The 18,045-nt window shown below is 44.6% G+C and overlaps 1 protein-coding gene across 2 annotated transcripts; it reads right to left on the bottom strand.

The window, feature by feature from the left end:
* Positions 1-109: 109 nt before the first annotated feature.
* golgb1 (golgin B1) lies at positions 110-16,306 on the bottom strand. 2 transcript variants are annotated; one of them, XM_072377118.1, is made up of 20 exons: positions 16,188-16,306; positions 15,114-15,192; positions 14,713-14,904; positions 14,500-14,613; positions 14,191-14,358; positions 13,958-14,083; positions 13,375-13,488; positions 12,456-13,155; positions 12,294-12,370; positions 11,008-11,065; positions 5,863-10,876; positions 5,349-5,760; positions 5,035-5,268; positions 4,114-4,956; positions 3,828-4,021; positions 3,593-3,752; positions 3,305-3,393; positions 3,147-3,218; positions 2,318-2,408; positions 110-2,207 (listed from the first exon to the last, which is right to left on the bottom strand). In XM_072377118.1, exons 2-20 carry the CDS (start codon positions 15,180-15,182, stop codon positions 2,070-2,072), a joined length of 8,865 nt encoding a protein of 2,954 aa, XP_072233219.1. In that variant the 5' UTR covers positions 15,183-15,192; positions 16,188-16,306; the 3' UTR covers positions 110-2,069. The 2 variants fall into 2 exon arrangements, with proteins under 2 accessions (XP_072233219.1, XP_072233220.1); XM_072377119.1 differs by having other exon boundaries at positions 14,191-14,355.
* Positions 16,307-18,045: the final 1,739 nt, after the last annotated feature.

Below are 18,045 nucleotides of genomic sequence, written 5' to 3'. Positions count from 1 at the left end.
TCCATGTAACACCAAATCACTTAATCAAGCGCTAATCAAACACTGAAAAGCCCAAGAAACTCTTTGACACTCTGGATAATTTGACAAACAGCTTTTACCCAGGAATCCCTTCCACTTACAAACATCCTTTATTAAAAGCTTTGAAAACATGTGTGACATATGACAGCAGTAACAGTGTGTTTACATGTTTCCCCATCTCATGACGAAAGTATAGTGTTTCAAAACCAATATGTCAATATGTGCATTTCAGAATGTCGCCGTGTGTTTCATTGTGTCTCACTTGGTCTGAACTGGAGCTTCATTTTGCCTTTCCGAGCTTGGTCAAGTCAACATTTTCTGTGCAATAGTAAAACAATTACACTTACCAATTCAACAACAACAACAGCAGCAACAACAAAAAAGAAAAAAGGTGTTTGAAAGGTGAGAATTTCTGAATTCATAATCAACAGCCTAATCCAAGAGCAAATTAACTTCTACTGTAAATTTAGAAACATTGACAGTGGTTGATGTTTTTCTCCCACTGATGCACTATGAAGAGACGGTGGTTGAAAAGTCTGGTCCCTGATCCAAATCACTAACACTTTTGCATTTTATTTTCCCATACAGCCCTTTTGACAATTATTTACAGTACACGCACCAGGAATCCAAAGAAAGTGAATTAAAAGAGAAGTTTTAACCAACACAGTAATTAAACAAAGAATAATGGGAAACACTAACTTTCTTTTGGACAATACAATAGGCTACATCAGGTTTAATGGGATGGATTTCATTAGAAAACACAGCAGTCTTACTCCCATGGAATGAATCCGCAATGTATTCATATTGCACCTCAAGGCAACTGCATTTGCCATAAAAAATAGGCAAATTGTAAAATTTAAATCTGCCCTGCAGAAACTTGTACACTGCATCTTGTGGGTTAAGGGAGAATTAGGTCCACATCCGGCTGACAGACTTTGTACATGTACAAGATTTGTATAATGCTCCCTTTAAAAAGAAAAAAAAATTAAGAGGAAAGCAAAAGGAAAATAAAGTACTATGTTAACCCAGAAATTGCACTGTGCTCCGTTTTTGGGCATGAAAGCAGATGAAGAGATTTAACTATTACGCACAGCCTGAACACCAAGCCATCTTATGAGTAAACGTTCAGCATAAGACAGATTTCACAGGCTTTCTGGCGTCTTTAAAACAACCGTTTATGTCCCAGTTAGCAACCGGTTAGCTTAGCAGAATGGACGGAAAAAGCTAACCTAGCACCCTCTCAAGATAACTATAACACCCAACAGCCACATTAATATGCTCACTAATTAACACGTTATATGTTGCATTTTTGTGGTTAAAAAAAATCTGTGTTAAATTTTCATTATTTTGCGGTCATTAACTTTCCGGAAACTTTCCTGGATGCCTAGCAACGGCTAAGAAAAAAACCCGGTCACATAAATCTGCGTTAACATCGATAGCGAAAAACGGTGGACAAGGGGGACAACAAAGACTGATATGAAATAAAGTGTTATTTGGTGACATTTAGTTACCATTTGTGGACTTTAACTGCTGGAAAAGAATGTGCATACGTGGTATAATCTGTATCACAAAGCTATTAAGCATGTTTTCCAAAATGTCCAACATTTGCTTTAACGTGAAGTGACTCTTTCAGGCTCAGTCAAAAACCTCAAGATACATGAAGAACATGATCTGCCAAAACAACTGATTATAAATCTCCATTTCTCCATTTACCATTTCATTAAAAAGCCAAAATATAGTCCCTTTATGTCCTTCTTAGCTTGGGTTTTGAAACTGTATCATCCACAATTAGTCTTTCAAGGCCAAAGATTAAAAAAAAAAAAAAAAAAAAAAAAACATCTTTCTATATAAATCTATATACGTTGGCTGAAAGATTAAGTCCTGTAAAGTGCAATGTTTGTATGCAGAACATCTCCTCCATCCTTTCATTTATAACATGTAACAATATAAATCATATTGATGGCTTGGGTTAGGCCTGTGTCACGTTTCCATTTTCTCAGCCTGCCTCTTTCATCTCTCTTATCTGTCAGGTTTGTTAAAGAGAGCTGGTTTTAGAGGTATCCACCCAGGCACAGGAGCAGCACAACGTGCACAGTAAGCAAATAAAGACTAAGCAGCAGAGGTGTGCGCTGGCGAGAGCAGAAGGCCACTCGGAACATCCGCGCCAAACCCGGACCACCTCTCCGAGTCTGCGAGAATAGAAACAAAGGGTTACCAGACGCATTCAGATCACAAGTCTTTATTATTGCTGTTATCAAGGTGAAGGATGAGGTGCTACAGAACATTAACGCAGTCTTACTCGGATCACAGCTCCTTCAGGCGGCTCGATAAAAAGGGCAGTCTCCGAGTGATCCCCCTCTTGTTCAGAATGCCATGGAGCCTGGTTGTAACTGATAAGAAATAATAAAAATGGATGTCAGATGTTATATTTTATCATTGGGACAAATTTATTACAAAAAACCCCCCCAAAAAACCAGATTGATCGCTCAGATGCAGGAAAATGTGCACATGAAAGCACCATTTATCTATCTTTAGCACCAGCGCTACAGTGAGCTGAAAAGTTTTGGGTGAAATTTCTGTTACAAGTGTGTAGAGGATGAGCTGAATTCCAAGACCTCTCCGATTAACAATGCACGAGTACTGGATTAGTTCTGCAAGATTTAAAGGTAAAAAAACTAAAAAACACTTGCATGTCAACTTTTACATTGAAATTTGCAAAGTTGTCGTCGTTTATGAGCACGCAAGAAGCAAGGACCCAGACATACACTGCTCTTCATTAATCTGGTCATTCATTAATTCAATCAGCAACAGAACAAGACATTTTATGTCATGTTATTAGAAAACTGTAACTATAGAAGGTGGTGCAGCTTCTCATCCGACAAAAAGCAGCTACGGTGGCAGGACAGCCATTTTTTCTCAAGTTGATAACAACTACACTGTTACATCAGTGCATTAAACCTTCCCAAGTATAACACTGGCTGTCCAACAAGCTTAAACATGCCGATGAGCACTTCTCTAACTTACATCCCACTTAATGTATCGTAAATCTCAAGTGAAACACAGTAAGAAGCTTCTTCTATGGTTACATCATGTCCCAGCGTGGGATTTTCTTGTCTTGCAGTTCATACCGTTTCAGACGATCCTGCGTGGCCATCAACTGTTCCTCAGCAGCGATCCTCTGCTGAGTCTCTTCATCCAGTCTGATTAACAGAAGTTAAAATCAGTGTCTGTGTCTCATTTCATCTCACTGAAATGTTTTCTGGTGAGGTTTTAACCCCTACAGTACCTTCTCTGCATCTCTTTGACCTCAGCCGTGTAGGCATGGCTGCTTCGCTCCTGTGGGGCTCCAGGGGCACTATCCACTTCCTCTGTGCCCTGTGGGATGATTGCGATGTTAACGGAGCAATTCACGTTAAATGTAGCATGTGTTCTGCGGCTTGTATATCTTACAGTTTGCATGACACATCAGCAAAAATAAAACTGTGGGACTAGAGAGGAATCTAAACAGCGTTATCTACAGAATGTGTTATTTTCTTTAAGAGTCTGAAGTATAAGCAGGTGTCTCGAGCTCTACCTCTCTCTGATAGTGTTCCTGCTGGAGTTTGGGCTTCTGGGCCCGAGCATCTTCCAGCATGGCGGTAAGTTGCCGCAGTTGTTGGTCTCTCTCTGAGAGTGTGGTGAGAGTCTGCTGCTTCAGCTGCTCTACTTGAGCCATCCAATCAATACGCTCCAGCCTAGAGACACAAATAATAGATTAAAAGGCCAGTTCTAAAATAATTCTAAAAGCTAGTTCTGTGGTGCTGCTTCACCTGAGTGTCTCCATTTCCTGCTTGCCCATTTCCACCATATTCTCCAGCTGCGTTAGAATGCCCAGCATGTCTTCATTCTTGTTCTTCTCCTCAAACAGCTCCTGACTGACTTTAATCAGCTCTCCTGCTCCGAGCCGAGCCAGCTCTGACCTCTGCTTCTGAAGCTCAACTGTCTGTGTTTTAAGCTGCTCCAGCTGCAGAGGATGAGAGAAGAACATATCACTTAACACTGTTAACAGCTGTCATTAGAAAGGTTGTAATATTTACTTTTCAACAGTTCACTCACCAGTCTCTCCCTGTCATTCTGCAGGGCCTGTAATGCATTCTTAAGGCTCCAAACCTCCCCAGTGGAGCCTCCAGGGCTGCTGTGTGCTGTTTGGCCCCCTGCCTTGCTCATCTCCTCCAGTTTCAGGCTCAGTTCCTGAGCCTTGAATACTGCCTGATCCCTGCTGTCCTGAAGGGAGGCCATAGTTTTAGCAAATTCCTGCTTCTCAGCTCTCAGCTGCTTTGTCGTCTCCGTCTCCTCCAGCAGCCTCTGTTCAACAACCAGCAGGTCTCGGGCCAGTTCTGCAACTCTCTCCTGAGCGCTCTCCGACTCTGTGCGCATCACACCTCCCTCCCATCGCAGCTCAGCCAGCTCTTTGCTCTTGCTGTCCTGCTCTTGACTCTCCTTGAGCAAACGCTCCTCCAAAGCCTCCACTTGCGCTCTTGCCACTTGCAGCTGCTCCCTCAGTTTTTCAACTTCTGCTCCGGGAGCATCTATCACCTGTGAGGCTGGCCTACTGTTGACAGCCTGACTGAGAGTCTCGCTCTCGACTCTTTGTACTATCGTCTCTCCCTCTGCCTCTCTGGCTTTGCTGAGGCTCTTTAAATGACTTTCCAACTCCTCACGCTCCTTTTCTAAAGACGCAATACGCTCCCTCTGGACTGCCAGAAGCTGTTTATGTTGCGAGTCCTTCATACTTAAAACTTGGTTAAGTTCATCACGGTAGCCATGAAGCTGAGCAGATAGCTTGGCCTTTTCAGCATATAGGTCATCTCTCTGGACCAGCAGAGAGCGCAGCTCTTCTTTCAGGCTGTTGTTCTCCCCTGCAGCCTCTTGGATCAAACCATCCTTCTCCATCATCACCTGGAATAACAATAAACGTTTCAATGGAAGCTAGAACATACTCAACGCATACTCATATGGTCGAGTTTTGTGTATTACCTGCAGGTGCTTCTCCTCCAGCTGCTTATACATGCTGAGGACTCTGTCCCTGTCATCCTGCAACGAGCCCATGGCCTTCATAAAAGAATCCAGTCTGGTTTTTCTGTTGTTGCTCTCTTCCTCGGCTTTCCGCAGTTTTTCTTCCAGATCCCGTACTTCTCCTCTTCTCCGCTCCAGCTCCCCCTCAGCTTCTTGTGCCCTGTTGTCGGCCTCCTTTCTGGCCTCCTCTGCAGCCTTGGGAACAAATGACATATTTGTTGAGAATATCTAAACGGCTGTGGAGAATATCTCAGTAAAAGGAAACATCTGTATACCTGAGCAACAGCTTGCTCCTTCTCCCCAAGCATTTCCACTTCCCTCCTTTCCTTCTCGTGTAACTCTGTCTGCAGGTTCTCTGTCAAAGCCTTGGATGACCGCAGGTCTGTCTCCAGTTGCTCCACATTCAGACACAGTCGCCTCTCTTCTGCCTCCCTCTCCCTCAGCTCAGTCCCAGCCTGGTTGACTTCACCCTGAAGTCTACCTACAGCCTCCTCCAAAGCACGTGCTCTCTGGTGCAGGCTCTCAGCCTCATTTTTCAGGGCAAGGGCTTCATTTTGTGCCGACTGCAACTCAGCTGTGGTTTGCTCAAGCTTCATCCTCTCCTCCTCGAGTGCTGCTTGGCTCTCTGAGACTTTCCTCTCCTCTTCTTCTGATCTCAGCTGCCAATCTTTCTCTGCTTTCTCTAATCTGAAACGTAAAACATTTGTAGTTTATGACTAAAAAAGCTAAACAAAACAACATATTTAGCTCAAGAAGGAACTAGGCAAACTCAGAGGAAAAGGGTTTTACCTGCTGACTGAAAGTTCAAGTTCCTCTTTCACTGCAGTCTCTTTTTGAAGCTGATCTGCGAGTTCCTTGGCCCGTGTTTCAGCTTCACGAATTTCAGCCTCCTTACCCTGCAGAGCACTGTTAAAACGAGTCTCCCACTGCCGGGCCTCGTCCAACACTCTGTCCCTGTCGTCTTGCAGGGAGGACATGCAACGTGAGAAGGCGGCTAATCTGGCCAGAGACTCATCGAGACGGGCCTGCATCTCCTGGGCTCGCCTCTCTGCACCTTCTGCCATCTCTCTGGCCTCCTGAGTAGCTTCCTCCTCCTTCTCCCTTTCTGTGTATGCCTCCTCCAGTCTCAGTTCCGTCTCCTTTAGTTCAGCTCCCAGCCTGAATCTCACCGAGTCCAGAGTTTTTTCAGCCTCAGCTTTCAACATGGCCTCTCTCTGCTGGACGCTCTGTTCAGTGGCTGTTTTTGCAGCTAAGGCCTCGCTTGCCTGGTTCTGGGCCTCAATTAATTGAGATTTTAAACTCTCCATCTCTGCTTCAGTCCTTCTCAAGTCCTCTAGAGTTTTAGAACCCTCCAGCTGGGATTTTTCTAGTTGGCAGCGGAGCTCATCGTAGCTTAGCTGCAGTGCTTTAGCTTCTCTCCCCAGTTCACTGATCCTCTCCTGATACTGGATGGAGTCCTTCTGCAGCTGACGCACTTCAAGCTGCTTCTCCCTCAGTAGCTCCTCCAGCTGACGTGCTCTGCTCTGGCTGCCTTCCCTGACCCTCTGGGCAGACCTCAGCTGTTGCTCCAGCTCCCTTTGTTTCCCAGACTCTGCTTCGGCTTCAGCTCTTTCTCGCTGGGCTTGCCTCATGTCCTCTTCTAGCCTAGCAGCTCGGTCTCTCTCGGTGCGAGCCTCGGCTTCCAGTTCGGCTCGCTCCCTTTCCAACTTCTCCACCTCCCGCTGCAGTTCGGTAAAGTGTTCCCGGTTATCCGCTGCCTCTTGCTGGTAGCCAGCGATGCTTCCATTGAGCTGAGCCAGCTGGTTCATGAGGCGCTCCTCCAAGTTATCTTTTTCAGTTTCAAGGCTTTTGAGGAGTTCTTTGAACTGGGTTTCTCTTTTCGAAGCCTCTTCAATTAGCCTCTTTTCTCTCTCTTTGCTCTCTTGAAGGCACTTCTCTAAAGAGGCTGTAAGGCTCTCCTTCTCTTTACTGTCTTGAAGATCACGTTGAAGAGACATTAATTCAGCTTTGAGTTCAGCCTCATGCTCCTTCCACAGTTCTTTCTCTGCACTGACCGCAGCCTCCATCTCCCTCATTTTATTTTCTAGTGAACTTTGAGCCCTTTCATTCATTTCAGCGTTTTCTTTTTCCTCTGCAGGCTCTAAATGCATCTCAGGTGCAGACACAGCAGCTATTTGTTCATCTTCAGTTTCTTCTGGGGTTAAGGGTTTTTCTTTGTCTTCATCCTTCAGACTTTTATCAGGCTCTTTTGTTGTGATGACTGTGACAACTTCCTCGACAACAGCTGCAGAACTGAGCGGATTTACAGAAATTTCATTGTCTCTTTCTCCCATTTGGGAAAGTTGTTGCCTTAACTCTTCAATCTGCTGCCCTAGAGAGTCCCTCTCTGCCACTGTAGCATCCAGCTGGGCTTTCAAGGCTCCCACCTCCTCTTGCAGCTGTTCAACTTCAGCTTTGAAAGCTCTGCCCTCTCGTCTTGTTACAGGCATTTCCTGCATCTCTCTGAGTCTTTCGTTCTCTTCCTCCAAATCTAATATTTTCTGCTGCTTCGTTTTAGCGAACTTTCTCATTTTGTCTTTCACTGTATCCACCTCTTTCTGCGACTCCTCTGCTTGCCTTTCAGCTTCCTGTCTCGCAGCCTCGTGAGTTCTCACCTTTCCCGCCAGTTCCTGTCTCTCCTGCCTGGCAGCTTCCAGGACCCTTCTTACGCGCTCTGCCTCATCGCTCACGTTTTCATAAGACTTGAGCAGAATTTCGTACTCATCCTTCATCCCTTGAACCTTTTCCTCCCACTCTCTGCACATTTTCGTGGCCTCTTCCTTTGCCAGCTCCACTTCTCTCTTACAGGCGTCTTTCTCATTGAGTATGCCTTCCATTGCCAGCTTGAGGCTCTCGCAGGAGGATCCCAGACTTTGGTTCTCCACTAATGTTCGATCAACTTCATTAATCAGTTTAACTCTTTCAGTTCTTAGCTTCTCCAGCTCATCTTCAGCGGAGTCAATTTTCTGCTGCAGCTCAGCTATGATCTTCTCGGTTGAAGCAAGCTGCTCCTTCTGGGTTTTGTTTTGTTTGAGTGCCTCTTTGCGCGAGATCAGGGCAGCCTGGAGCTTTCGCTGAAGCTGCTGGATCTTTGCTTCACTGTCTTCCTCTTCTTTTTGTGGAAGCTCAGCCTCGGACTTCTGTGTTTTTTCTTGCTCAGCCTTCAATTCTTCCTGTAAAGAAACTATAAGTTGATCCTTCTGAGACACTGTGTCCTGCATTGAGTGTATCAGGGAGTTCTGTTCGCTAAGCTGCTGACTGAGCTCCATGATTTCATGGTTTTTATTGTCCAGAAACTGCTTGAAGTCCTCCACTTCAGCCTGAAGAGCTGCAATGGAGGATTCTGCAGATACTTTGGCTGCAGCTTCTATCTCTGCTTTTAAGGTCTCTGCGTGAGACTCAGCTTGGTGATGCTTTTCTCTGAGCTCATTCATTTCCTCGGAAAGTGCATCAATCAGTTTTTCCTTTTCTCTTAGAGCTTCCAGCTCTTTGCCCACTTCCAGTAATTCGGACTCCTTCAGCGACAGGCTGGCATGCGTTTCTTGCAGCTGTTTTTCGAGCTCTGCGTTTGCCGTCCGCACAGTCTGGATCTCCTCTCTGAGGGCTTTGAGAGACTCTTCCAGTTGTTCGGAGAAGACATTTACTGGCTCTGCAGGATGTGGGTCACTGGATTGTGTTTGAGATGAAGTGGTCTCAGATGTAGCAAAATCCACCCAGTCCTCCTGGACCCAGTCATTTGCAGGCTTTTCAGCTACTCTCTTTGGCTCTTCTGGAGGTGAGTCTTCTTTTTGAGTCGCAACTTTTTCTTCTAGTTGTTCAAGTTTTGTAAGAAGATCCTCTCGTTCGCTGCTCTGCACCTCAAAACGTCCCATCAACTCACTGTACTCCTCTTTTTGCTGCTTCAGCTGTTCACGGTGGTGTCGGTCTTTTTCTTTGGCTTTGCGGATAGTTTCTCTGCGAGAGTCTTGGGCCTCGAGAACTTTCTTCTGAAGCGTTTCACACTCTGTTTCAAGAGTGGCCACTTGAGACTGTAAAGCTGTTGCTACAGAAGAAATGTCAGCCTGCTGAGAGGTTTCTGCTTCTTCACTTAGCTTTCTATTCAGAGCAAGTGTCTCAGCCAGAACTTGATCCTGTTGGCAAATTTTCTGCTCAAGAGTCTCAACCGACTCTTCTTTCAATCTTAAAGCTTCTCTGAGCTCCACGAGTTTGGTCTCCATTTCCTGAATCTCATGTCCTTTCGATTTTTCCTCCTGTTCAGGAATTCCTTCCACACCAGCTCCATCTTTCTCTTTCCATTTATTTGCCTCCTCCTCAAAATCAGCAACCTTCTTCATGAGCTCTTTGCGCTGAACAAGCGCTGCCTGCAACTTCTTCTTTGTGTTCATCAGCTGGGTTTCCAACTGTCCTTTCTCCTTTCGTAAACTAGTGAGCTCATTGTCTTCGTGAGCAGTCAAGTCTTCACAAGTCGCTTTCTGATTCTCGTCTGTGGCTTTTTCCAGGTCTGCTATCCGCCCCTTCAGTTTACTCACTTCACTGTCAGCCTGGAACTTCTCTTCTTCTGCTTGAAGGAGTTTAGCAGACATACTGTCGTTAAGCTCCGTCGCCTCCTTCTCTATCTGGCTGAGACGAAGTTGCAACTCATTGATCTCAGAGTCCTTCTTTGACAAAGACTCATTAAGATCTGAGGTGTAGGAGTGTTCCAGCAGGCTGTTTTCCATGTCATGGAGCCTCCTCTCCAGCTCAGAGGTATGGAGCTCTCTGTCCTCAAGCTGAGCACTCAGCATCCTGGCCTGGCCCTCCTGTTCAGATAGACCCTGGCAGGCCCTTTCAAGATCTCCCTGCAAAGCTTCGATCTTCTGCTCCTTGATTTCATTTTCACCGCTTAAAATATTGATCTGTTCTTCTAGAAGCTGTATTTCAACAACGTGCTTCTCCATCACAGAGCTGTTTTGCTGGGAGTGGCTGTTTAACTCCTCTCTGGCCGACTCAAGCTCCTTTGCAAAATGACTGGCTTGAGCCTCAGCCTCTTCTTTGACAGCAGTGAGGGACGTTGCTTCCTCTTCAAGACTCTTAATTCTCTGCTGTGACTCTGCAGCCTCCTCTCTGAGCCTCTGAAGCTCAGCTAGAAGCTCACTGTACCTCCTTTGCAGCTCTTCAGCTAAAGCCTGCGCAAATAGGCCAGCGGACACGTTGGCATCTGAGGAGGAGGAGGAACTCTGATGAGTTAGATGAATCTGAACTGTCTCTCTGATGATGCCAGAGGACGACTCAACTTTGACTGTTGAGGCTTCCTGCTCCATGCTTGTTGCCACCCATGATTGGCCAAATTCCTGCAGAACAGAGGGCCACTCCTGACCTCCATCTTGATTCACAGCTTCCAGGAGGGTCCAGCTGCTGTGAGCCACCTCTGAATCGCTGCTGGCGACCATCTCATCTGAAGAGGTCCCTTTGGATTCCTCCGGGGACTCAGACTGGTTTCCGATTAGCTCTGGGCTACTCTCAGTACCAGCAGAAATGGAGAGGACAGAGGTGTCCTCAGCAACTAAGGTGGTGTCTTCTTCTTGTGCATCTTCCATGAAGTCAGGGAGGGCGGCAGAGCCATCAGCAGGAGCTGTACCGGCATCCTGATCCGGGGTCTGATCACAGCTTTCAGCTGATGCAGCCTCACCAGAGTTGTGCTTCGTGGCCAATGTGAGGGACTGCCGTAATGCATCCAGCTCATTGTCTTTTTCCAACAGCTGCTGCTCTAACACCTGTATGAGCGCTGTGAAAGTCAAAAGAGATAAAACTAAATATTGTAAATCACAATTTTATGTCAACAACAGTGTAATATTGTCTTGTTATTTCACTGGAGCAAACACGCCAATGTCTTTGACTTTGACTCTTGAATCCTACCTTTTACAGTTTCAGATGAATCTTGGGAAGGTTCAGGCACATCGTTTCTGTCTGACATCTAAGAGGGGAAAAAATAAGACAAAGGTGTGACGACAGGCAGGCTGGAAATATCATGGTTCCTGTGTTTTATAGTTAATACAGAAGTGCTGCTGGGCATGAATAAAAATGTCACGATAATACGTTTTATCCAGACAGCACGTGTTTCACAAAGACCATCTTAAATACAGCATTTCAGCCTTATAATCAAACCCAATCAGAGAATGAATCAGAAAAAAATCTCAAGAACACATTAAGATACAAGAGATATACATAAAGTAAAACAAGAGATAACGAGCGATTTAAAATGGCCCTTGATTGCTCTCTCAGTTTAAATCTCCAATCAGCAGCACGTTGCATGTGTCTGCAGTGTGAGGTGAAGGTCAGCTCAGAGCCGAAGGGATTAGACATACTTCCTCATGATGAGTGATACGTTGTCTGGATGTTGTCATACAGCAGCCAGACAATGTCACGTCTGCGCTGTCTGAGACGGGTGGAGATCACCTGTCCAGACTGAAGTTATGACCATGGACCAGTTATGGAGAATGACTGCTCTGCTCTGCCCTCAAAATAAAGGGCAACTTTGCAAACTGTGTTTTAAAAGAAGGGGGAAAAAGTACAAATGGTTGTCCAACTTTTAATAAGTGTTTCTTAAACCTGAACCTCTAGTGCTTTAACAGCTTTTTTCTAAAATCACATAAACAGAAAAATGGTAAAAGACTCATTTAGATTACAAGTTAACATGGGGTTTCTCTCAGACTGCTTTATAAAGTTTTGCCCAATTGAAAGCTGCTTAGATCTCTTGTTAATGTTATATCAAGTGAAGGAAAAACTATTCAAAACCAAAATTAACTAAAAGCAGTTCAGGTCAGACTGACCATAACATGAAGGCATTTGTCACAAAACTCCTACCAAAAGTAAAACTAAAAGACAGTCGTGTATGCTGTTCTTCCTTTTCATCTGGCGTGAACATTTTGTTTTTTGACTGCCAACTCTGCCAAATTATTTTGCATACTGACATCTGAACACAATTCAGGCGTAAAGGGGGTGGACTGCATATGTGAAGGCCTGTTGTTTGGATGTCAGAGGAGCTATGAAAAACAGCAGCTGACTGGATCTGAAAACTGATTCCTAATTGGCTTCCTGCTGTGGCAACAAAGTGCAATAAAACAGCAGAAAAGTAAGACATACAGATAAAGATAATGTATGCAGATACGGTTACAAAGTGTAAATGTAGCCCTAGGACTGACCACTACAATCTCCTGCTCCAACTGCTGTATCTTGACCGTTGCCTCCTCCTGTTCCGCAGTTTTCTTGTCCAGATTTTCTGAAAATCAGACATTAATCAGCGTCACCACACAGGAGCGTAAAGTTTGACCTTTACTCACAGAATCTCAGATAAAAGCTCAAACCTTGAAGGGTTTCCATTGTTTGGGTGAGCTGGGCACACTGTACGTTTCTTTCACTGCATTCGTCTCTTAGCCTCGTCAGTTGTGTCTCAACACTCTGCACGGTGTCAAGGAGCAGGGACAGGTCAGCAGGAATGACCTCTGATACACTTTCTGAAGCATGAGAACGTAGATGTCCCCAGATTGCGTTGAGAATCTCATCTTTCTTCTGCATGCCTTCTTGCTCCGCTCTGAGGGTTGCAAGTTCTTTCTGTAGTTCATTAACTTCTGACTTTTCTCTTTCTAAGACTTCCTGCTCGGCCTGGGCAGCTTTAGACTCAGCTTCTCTCACCGATGCAAGTTTGCTTTCAAGCCGAGCGATTTCTGCCCCATCTCTTTCTGATGTGTCATTGCGTGCTTGGACGGCTGCGAGCTCCGCCTCTTTCACCAGAGCCAGTTCCGCTTCCAATCTGGCGACTTCCACCTTCTCCTTCTCCAAAGCCTCCTTACGAACAACATCTGCCTCTCTCAGGGACACCAGCTCGCTTTCGAGGTTTGCCACCTCGGTTCTCTCCGTTTCCAGGGCCTCCAGGCTGGCTCTGAGGGCTGCAAGCTCTGCCTCCGCTCTGCTTGCCTGCTCGGCCCACTGCTGTCTGTCCTCCTCCCTCAGCTTGACGGCCTCGGTCAGCTCCTGCTCCATCTGCCTGAACTGAGCCGTCAGGATCTGAGCAGAAAGTGAATGAGACAAGGACGATGAGTGTGGGTGTGCATTATGCAGCCCTGCCAAACAAGGCAGGACCTACCACCTAGAAGAAGGGTGTGTCTAGTTTGTACAGTTTTCTTTTCAGCAGTGGTGCTTTTAAATACTCGCCACACAGTGGAGCAACCTCAAACATATTGCAAGTAGCTGCTGAACAGGTATCTAGTCCAACAGGATCTGTACCTGCTTTTGCTGATCGGCGCTGCTCACTTCCTGCTGCAGCATTTCCAGCTCTTGTGAGCGAGACCTTAATGCCATTTCAAGCTCTTCACACCGCTGTTGGGCTAACTGTAGGGCCTGAGAAAGATTAAATACCAAAGAAAAGAGTCCAGTTCCAGTTATATGCCATTTATTAAACCTTAATCAAAGGGTTTTCTTTCATTCCTCTGATAGAAAAATGTAGTTTTTGTTAATTGGCTATATCAGGACTAACAATCTCACTTTTTTCTTGTGTGTTTTTGTACAAATCAAAGGTCTGAAGAGTATGCAGCCACTGTGGGAATATTTGTGATGCTGGGCTACACAAAATATAAAAAATATCTGAACAACTGATGAGATTTTGCTCAACATTGAACAGTAAATAGAATCAGATTTATAATGTTCATAAAATTTGCTTAAAAACTCACAAAGAAAAAAAAAAGGATGGTAGATTATTCATGGTAATAAATCAAGAAAAAACAAAATACAGACAATAGGGTTGAACTAGTCTAATATGAATGAGTTTTTAAATGCAAAGCAAGTTAAGCACTTATAAGAAATACCGGACCTGCAGCGGCTCGCTGTCATTCTGAGAATGAGTTTCTGAGACCTTCAGCAGCTCCTCTTCGTGTTTCTGAATCTGTTCCTGAAAACGCACATCCTTGTCACACACCACAGCCTGCAGCACCCGCAGCTGAAAACAAACACAAATCACTCAGACAGTGCATCCTTGACAAATTTTGAAGGTCTTTCACAATCACAGATGAGGACTTGAAGTAGTTAAAGACACAGCGGTGTCACCTGCTCAGCATGGGTAGATTCCTGGTCTTGAAGCAGCTGCTTGGTGGCCTGAAGTTGCTCTTTAAGTTCTCTGCTGTTGGCCTCCTCCTCACTCAGCTTGTTCTTCAGGTCCTGAAGCTCCCCCTCAAGTGCAGCACCAGCTCCAGTAAAAGAACTGTCAGGACTCTGCTGGAGAAAAGCAGAGTAAAAGCTTAACAGCTGCTCTGTGGTGAACCATTGGCTTTCCTCAGTCTACAGAATAATAGCCCACACTTTTATTGCAGCTCAAGATCTTCTGTATTAATTCAAATGGAGTAAAGTCAAATTCACCGTTGCTCCTCCTTGTCCTTTCAGTTCAGTTATCTGTTTGCTGAGTGAAGCCATCTTGGCTTTGGCCTGAAGCTTGAGTTTGGTGAAGCGGGCTTCCGCTTCCTCCCTTTCATTCTGTGAGGGTAAAACACACAGAAAACCCAATCCACATGCTGAAAAGCACAGAAATGACCTGTGGGTGCACAGCAGACACAAACATGCACGGTTACTCACCTTGTGCTGTGCATCTTTACTGGTCAACTCGGTGTCCTTCTGCAAAAGCTGTGCATCCTTGTCTCGGATGAGCTCCTTCAGCTGGACCACCAGTTGTTCGAGGTGGGCCAGCCTCTCCATGGCGTCTTCAGGTACTTCAGACTCCATTGGAGCCTGGCCTTCACCAGCAGGAAGCTGAGGCGCTAACACACCCTGCACAACAACAACAAAAATGTGCTTAAATCCAGAAATATTTGGATAGTGACTATATATTTGCACTTAAAGTGAAGACTTTTAGGGCATTTATATATCCAAATACTGTGGCTCTAACTGTGGAGCTCAGTTTACTTGCCATGGTAAATTACAGCAAGTAAAACCACACGTATATTACAGTATATAACTCATGGCGTTTGTATTCTCACCTGCTGATCTCCATCTTGGCCCTCCTCTCCAGAGAGCTCCTGGAGGACTGTGGCCAAACGGCTGAGCATAAAGATGGCACTGTGTGTGTATGAGAGAGGGGTTAAAAAAACTAAAAAAAAAACTGTGGAGTGAATGCAACAACAGTCTATAATATATTACATAACGTATAACATATGTTATTGGTAGTATTTTTTAACACCGCATAAAACTCAAAGACGGTGCTCTGAAGTTTGAACTACAAACACAGTCCAATGCATATTTATTTTTCTGTGCATGGACAACAGAGGGAAGGTGTGGAGGAGTTTTATTGACTGGAGATAAGAGTTCACTCCTGGCCTTGGAAAGAGGAGTTGACAAAACAGTCTCTGCAAATACACTGTTTGCAGTGACTGTGTGCCACAGATCTTTAAAGGCATTTCAAAACGCATAACATAGCTGAATAAAATCTACAAAACAGCATCTCTGCCCAGAAATCTATTGTCTTGATATGAATAGAAGGAACTCTGCATGTCAGAATTTATGAAATTTGTGGCTCATGGATTTTTACAGCCATTGATCATATAATGGCTGTTCAACAACATAAAAACAAACAAACCAACACAAAGCACTGTGCTTTTGGCCTTTAAAGCAAAGGCAACAAATAGGCAGACACCCCCTCTCTGGTGTGTTCCGGGCTGGACCGGACGGAACCGACTCCTTCCGAACCAGCTCGACACTCCACTGCGGCTGCGTCACTCTTTTAGTGAACAGCAAAGATTATAGCTAGCTAAAGCGAAAACGGTCGTCAAACTACCCGAACCGCTGGACGCTGCTGCCTGAAATAAGCAGTAAACGTATGACAGAGAGACGGTGTCCTGAACAGGATGCTCCAGGAAAAATACCCGTCGAATAGCGTGACTGTAGTTTCCACCATACAGTAAGTTAGCCTGGGTTGCTCAATTAGCTAACGCTGCTAACAGGTAAATAAGTGCAGCGTCTTTAAACCCCGACTCGCTTTGTCTGCCTCCTCCGTGCATGACAGTTGTTTATTTTTTTTATTTTTTTTTTCAAAAAAAGGACGACCTTTGACTCACCAGTGCGAGTGCTTCCCAGGTAAATGCGTCTGTGTTTTATTTTCTTTATTTCCTGGGATGGATTTCAGAGCATAGCCACATCACCAAAACACTCCCGGAAACAAAACTTCCTCTGCTCTGATTGGATAACAGGGATCTGTAAGGGATCGTCTGCAAATGTAACGCCGTCCGTTCCTTTTTCTTAGGGAGCGTCTGTATAAATATACACTTTTAAAAAACAACAACGAAAAATGAGCCCTTGATTCGTAAATAAACACCACTTGGCTCTTTTACATCTGGAACCATTTTTTTTAACGATGGTAGGTCATGACCAAAGAGTCAACCTGATCATCAACCATGGCAAGCAGCTGGGGAGAAGTCTGCTCCTGCTGGCCCACTACACCACAGTGTTTGCTGTGTTTGTGAGTCGCTTCGTGCAGTGGATGGTGGACGCAGTGAAGTGGACCGGCCTGGTTGGACGCTACACAGCATCTGCTTTTGACTTCATCTACAGACATCTGCACAAGGGGAAGAGGAGAAGCGTTGCTGCTGGGACCAGGGAGAGCTGCCCAAACTCTGACCCGGCGCCACAGTGACTTCATGTCTTCTGAGACTTTTTCTAACTGTGCCAAACTGAAAAGATGCTACTAAAAAAAAAAAAAGCTGCAAACTGAAGCTGAGGTGAAACTGAATATGATATTGAATGAATGAGGAAAGACAACGAGGCCTTAATGAAGTCAGAACATTTTTATGCTTACCTTAAAACATAGCTATTTGTTAAGGTCCCGCTGTTGTTGTATTTGTATGTGTGGTTACATCATGTGTGTATCCGTGTTCAGGAGAAAGCTCCTTGATAACGTGTCGCTGCCAATCATTTTCCTACCCGCTGATGTGACTGTTAATGGAAATGGGTCACAGGGTAAAGCAAACTACTTAATGACATTATTGCACTGCAGCAGAGGAAATGTGTCCACTAAAAGCTACAAGGGGACTTTCCAACTTATTTACCACTTATCTGTGGAGTTGCTCCTCATTTGCCCCCCCCCCCCCCCCGTGTCTGAAAATAATATTTCTGTATCAGGCCAGAAACAAACGTCAACAGTAACGCTGACTGTATTCCAAAGGCAATTGATATCTCAGTAGGATCACTCCTCATATATCAATCTTTGGTCAAAAAGTTATTCGTTTTGTTTTTATATCAACTTTTGTATTCATATGCATATTTTAATTGCTCATCAGATTTCGAGGGCATTTCATGATGTTAGCAAATGGTAAGAACGTGCTTTTAACTTGATCTACACCTGCACTCATAGCTGCCGATTATGCTTTTGAGTATGATTCCGGGATTGTTGCAACAGACATTTAATGTCACCCTGAAGCACTTAGAAATGAATGTTGTATTATTTCCTGCTACATATACTGAGATATAAATGGATTCCTGAGATGTTTTGATCGTATTTTCACTAACTCCAACTGTTAAGCTCTCATGGGTTTAGTCTATGGTCTCTAACTTCTTCACGGATCTTTAATAATCTTGTAAAGCTGTAAGTAACCTAATTTGTTCCTTTTAACTTTTGGGTTTTCAATATGAAATGTGAGAAATTATTGAATCGTTTAACAGCCAATCAACAGAGGACAAAAAATGTATTAAATATGAGACACTATTTCAAGAACACTTGTTTTTTTTTTAATCGAATCATCAGTTTGCTGCAGATTGGTAGACATTACCCAGTCACTTTAAACAAGAGAGAAGAGCACAGACTTAATTCAAAAGAACCAAAACTTCAGGAGGTCCAATTTATAATCATCCAACTGGTTGACAAAAGCACTTTTCAGCAAATGCTAGAAGCATCAGTTTTAGTTGGCTTCGTTTTGACTT

Source organism: Leuresthes tenuis, unplaced genomic scaffold, assembly GCF_036924035.1.
Source record: "Leuresthes tenuis unplaced genomic scaffold, fLeuTen1.0.hap1 SCAF_23, whole genome shotgun sequence".
NCBI classification, from domain to species: Eukaryota; Metazoa; Chordata; class Actinopteri; order Atheriniformes; family Atherinopsidae; genus Leuresthes; species Leuresthes tenuis.
This window is presented reverse-complemented; position numbering and strand designations above follow the sequence as displayed.

Coding starts and splice junctions, on each gene's coding strand:
- golgb1 (XM_072377118.1), bottom strand. CDS start 15,182: ATGCTCAGCCGTTTGGCCACAGTCCTCCAGGAGCTCTCTGGAGAGGAG. Junction 13,489..13,957: donor ATGACAGCGAGCCGCTGCAG/GTCCGGTATTTC, acceptor AATCTTTCTCAG/GCCCTACAGTTAGCCCAACA. Junction 4,957..5,034: donor TGGAGGAGAAGCACCTGCAG/GTAATACACAAA, acceptor TTGTTATTCCAG/GTGATGATGGAGAAGGATGG.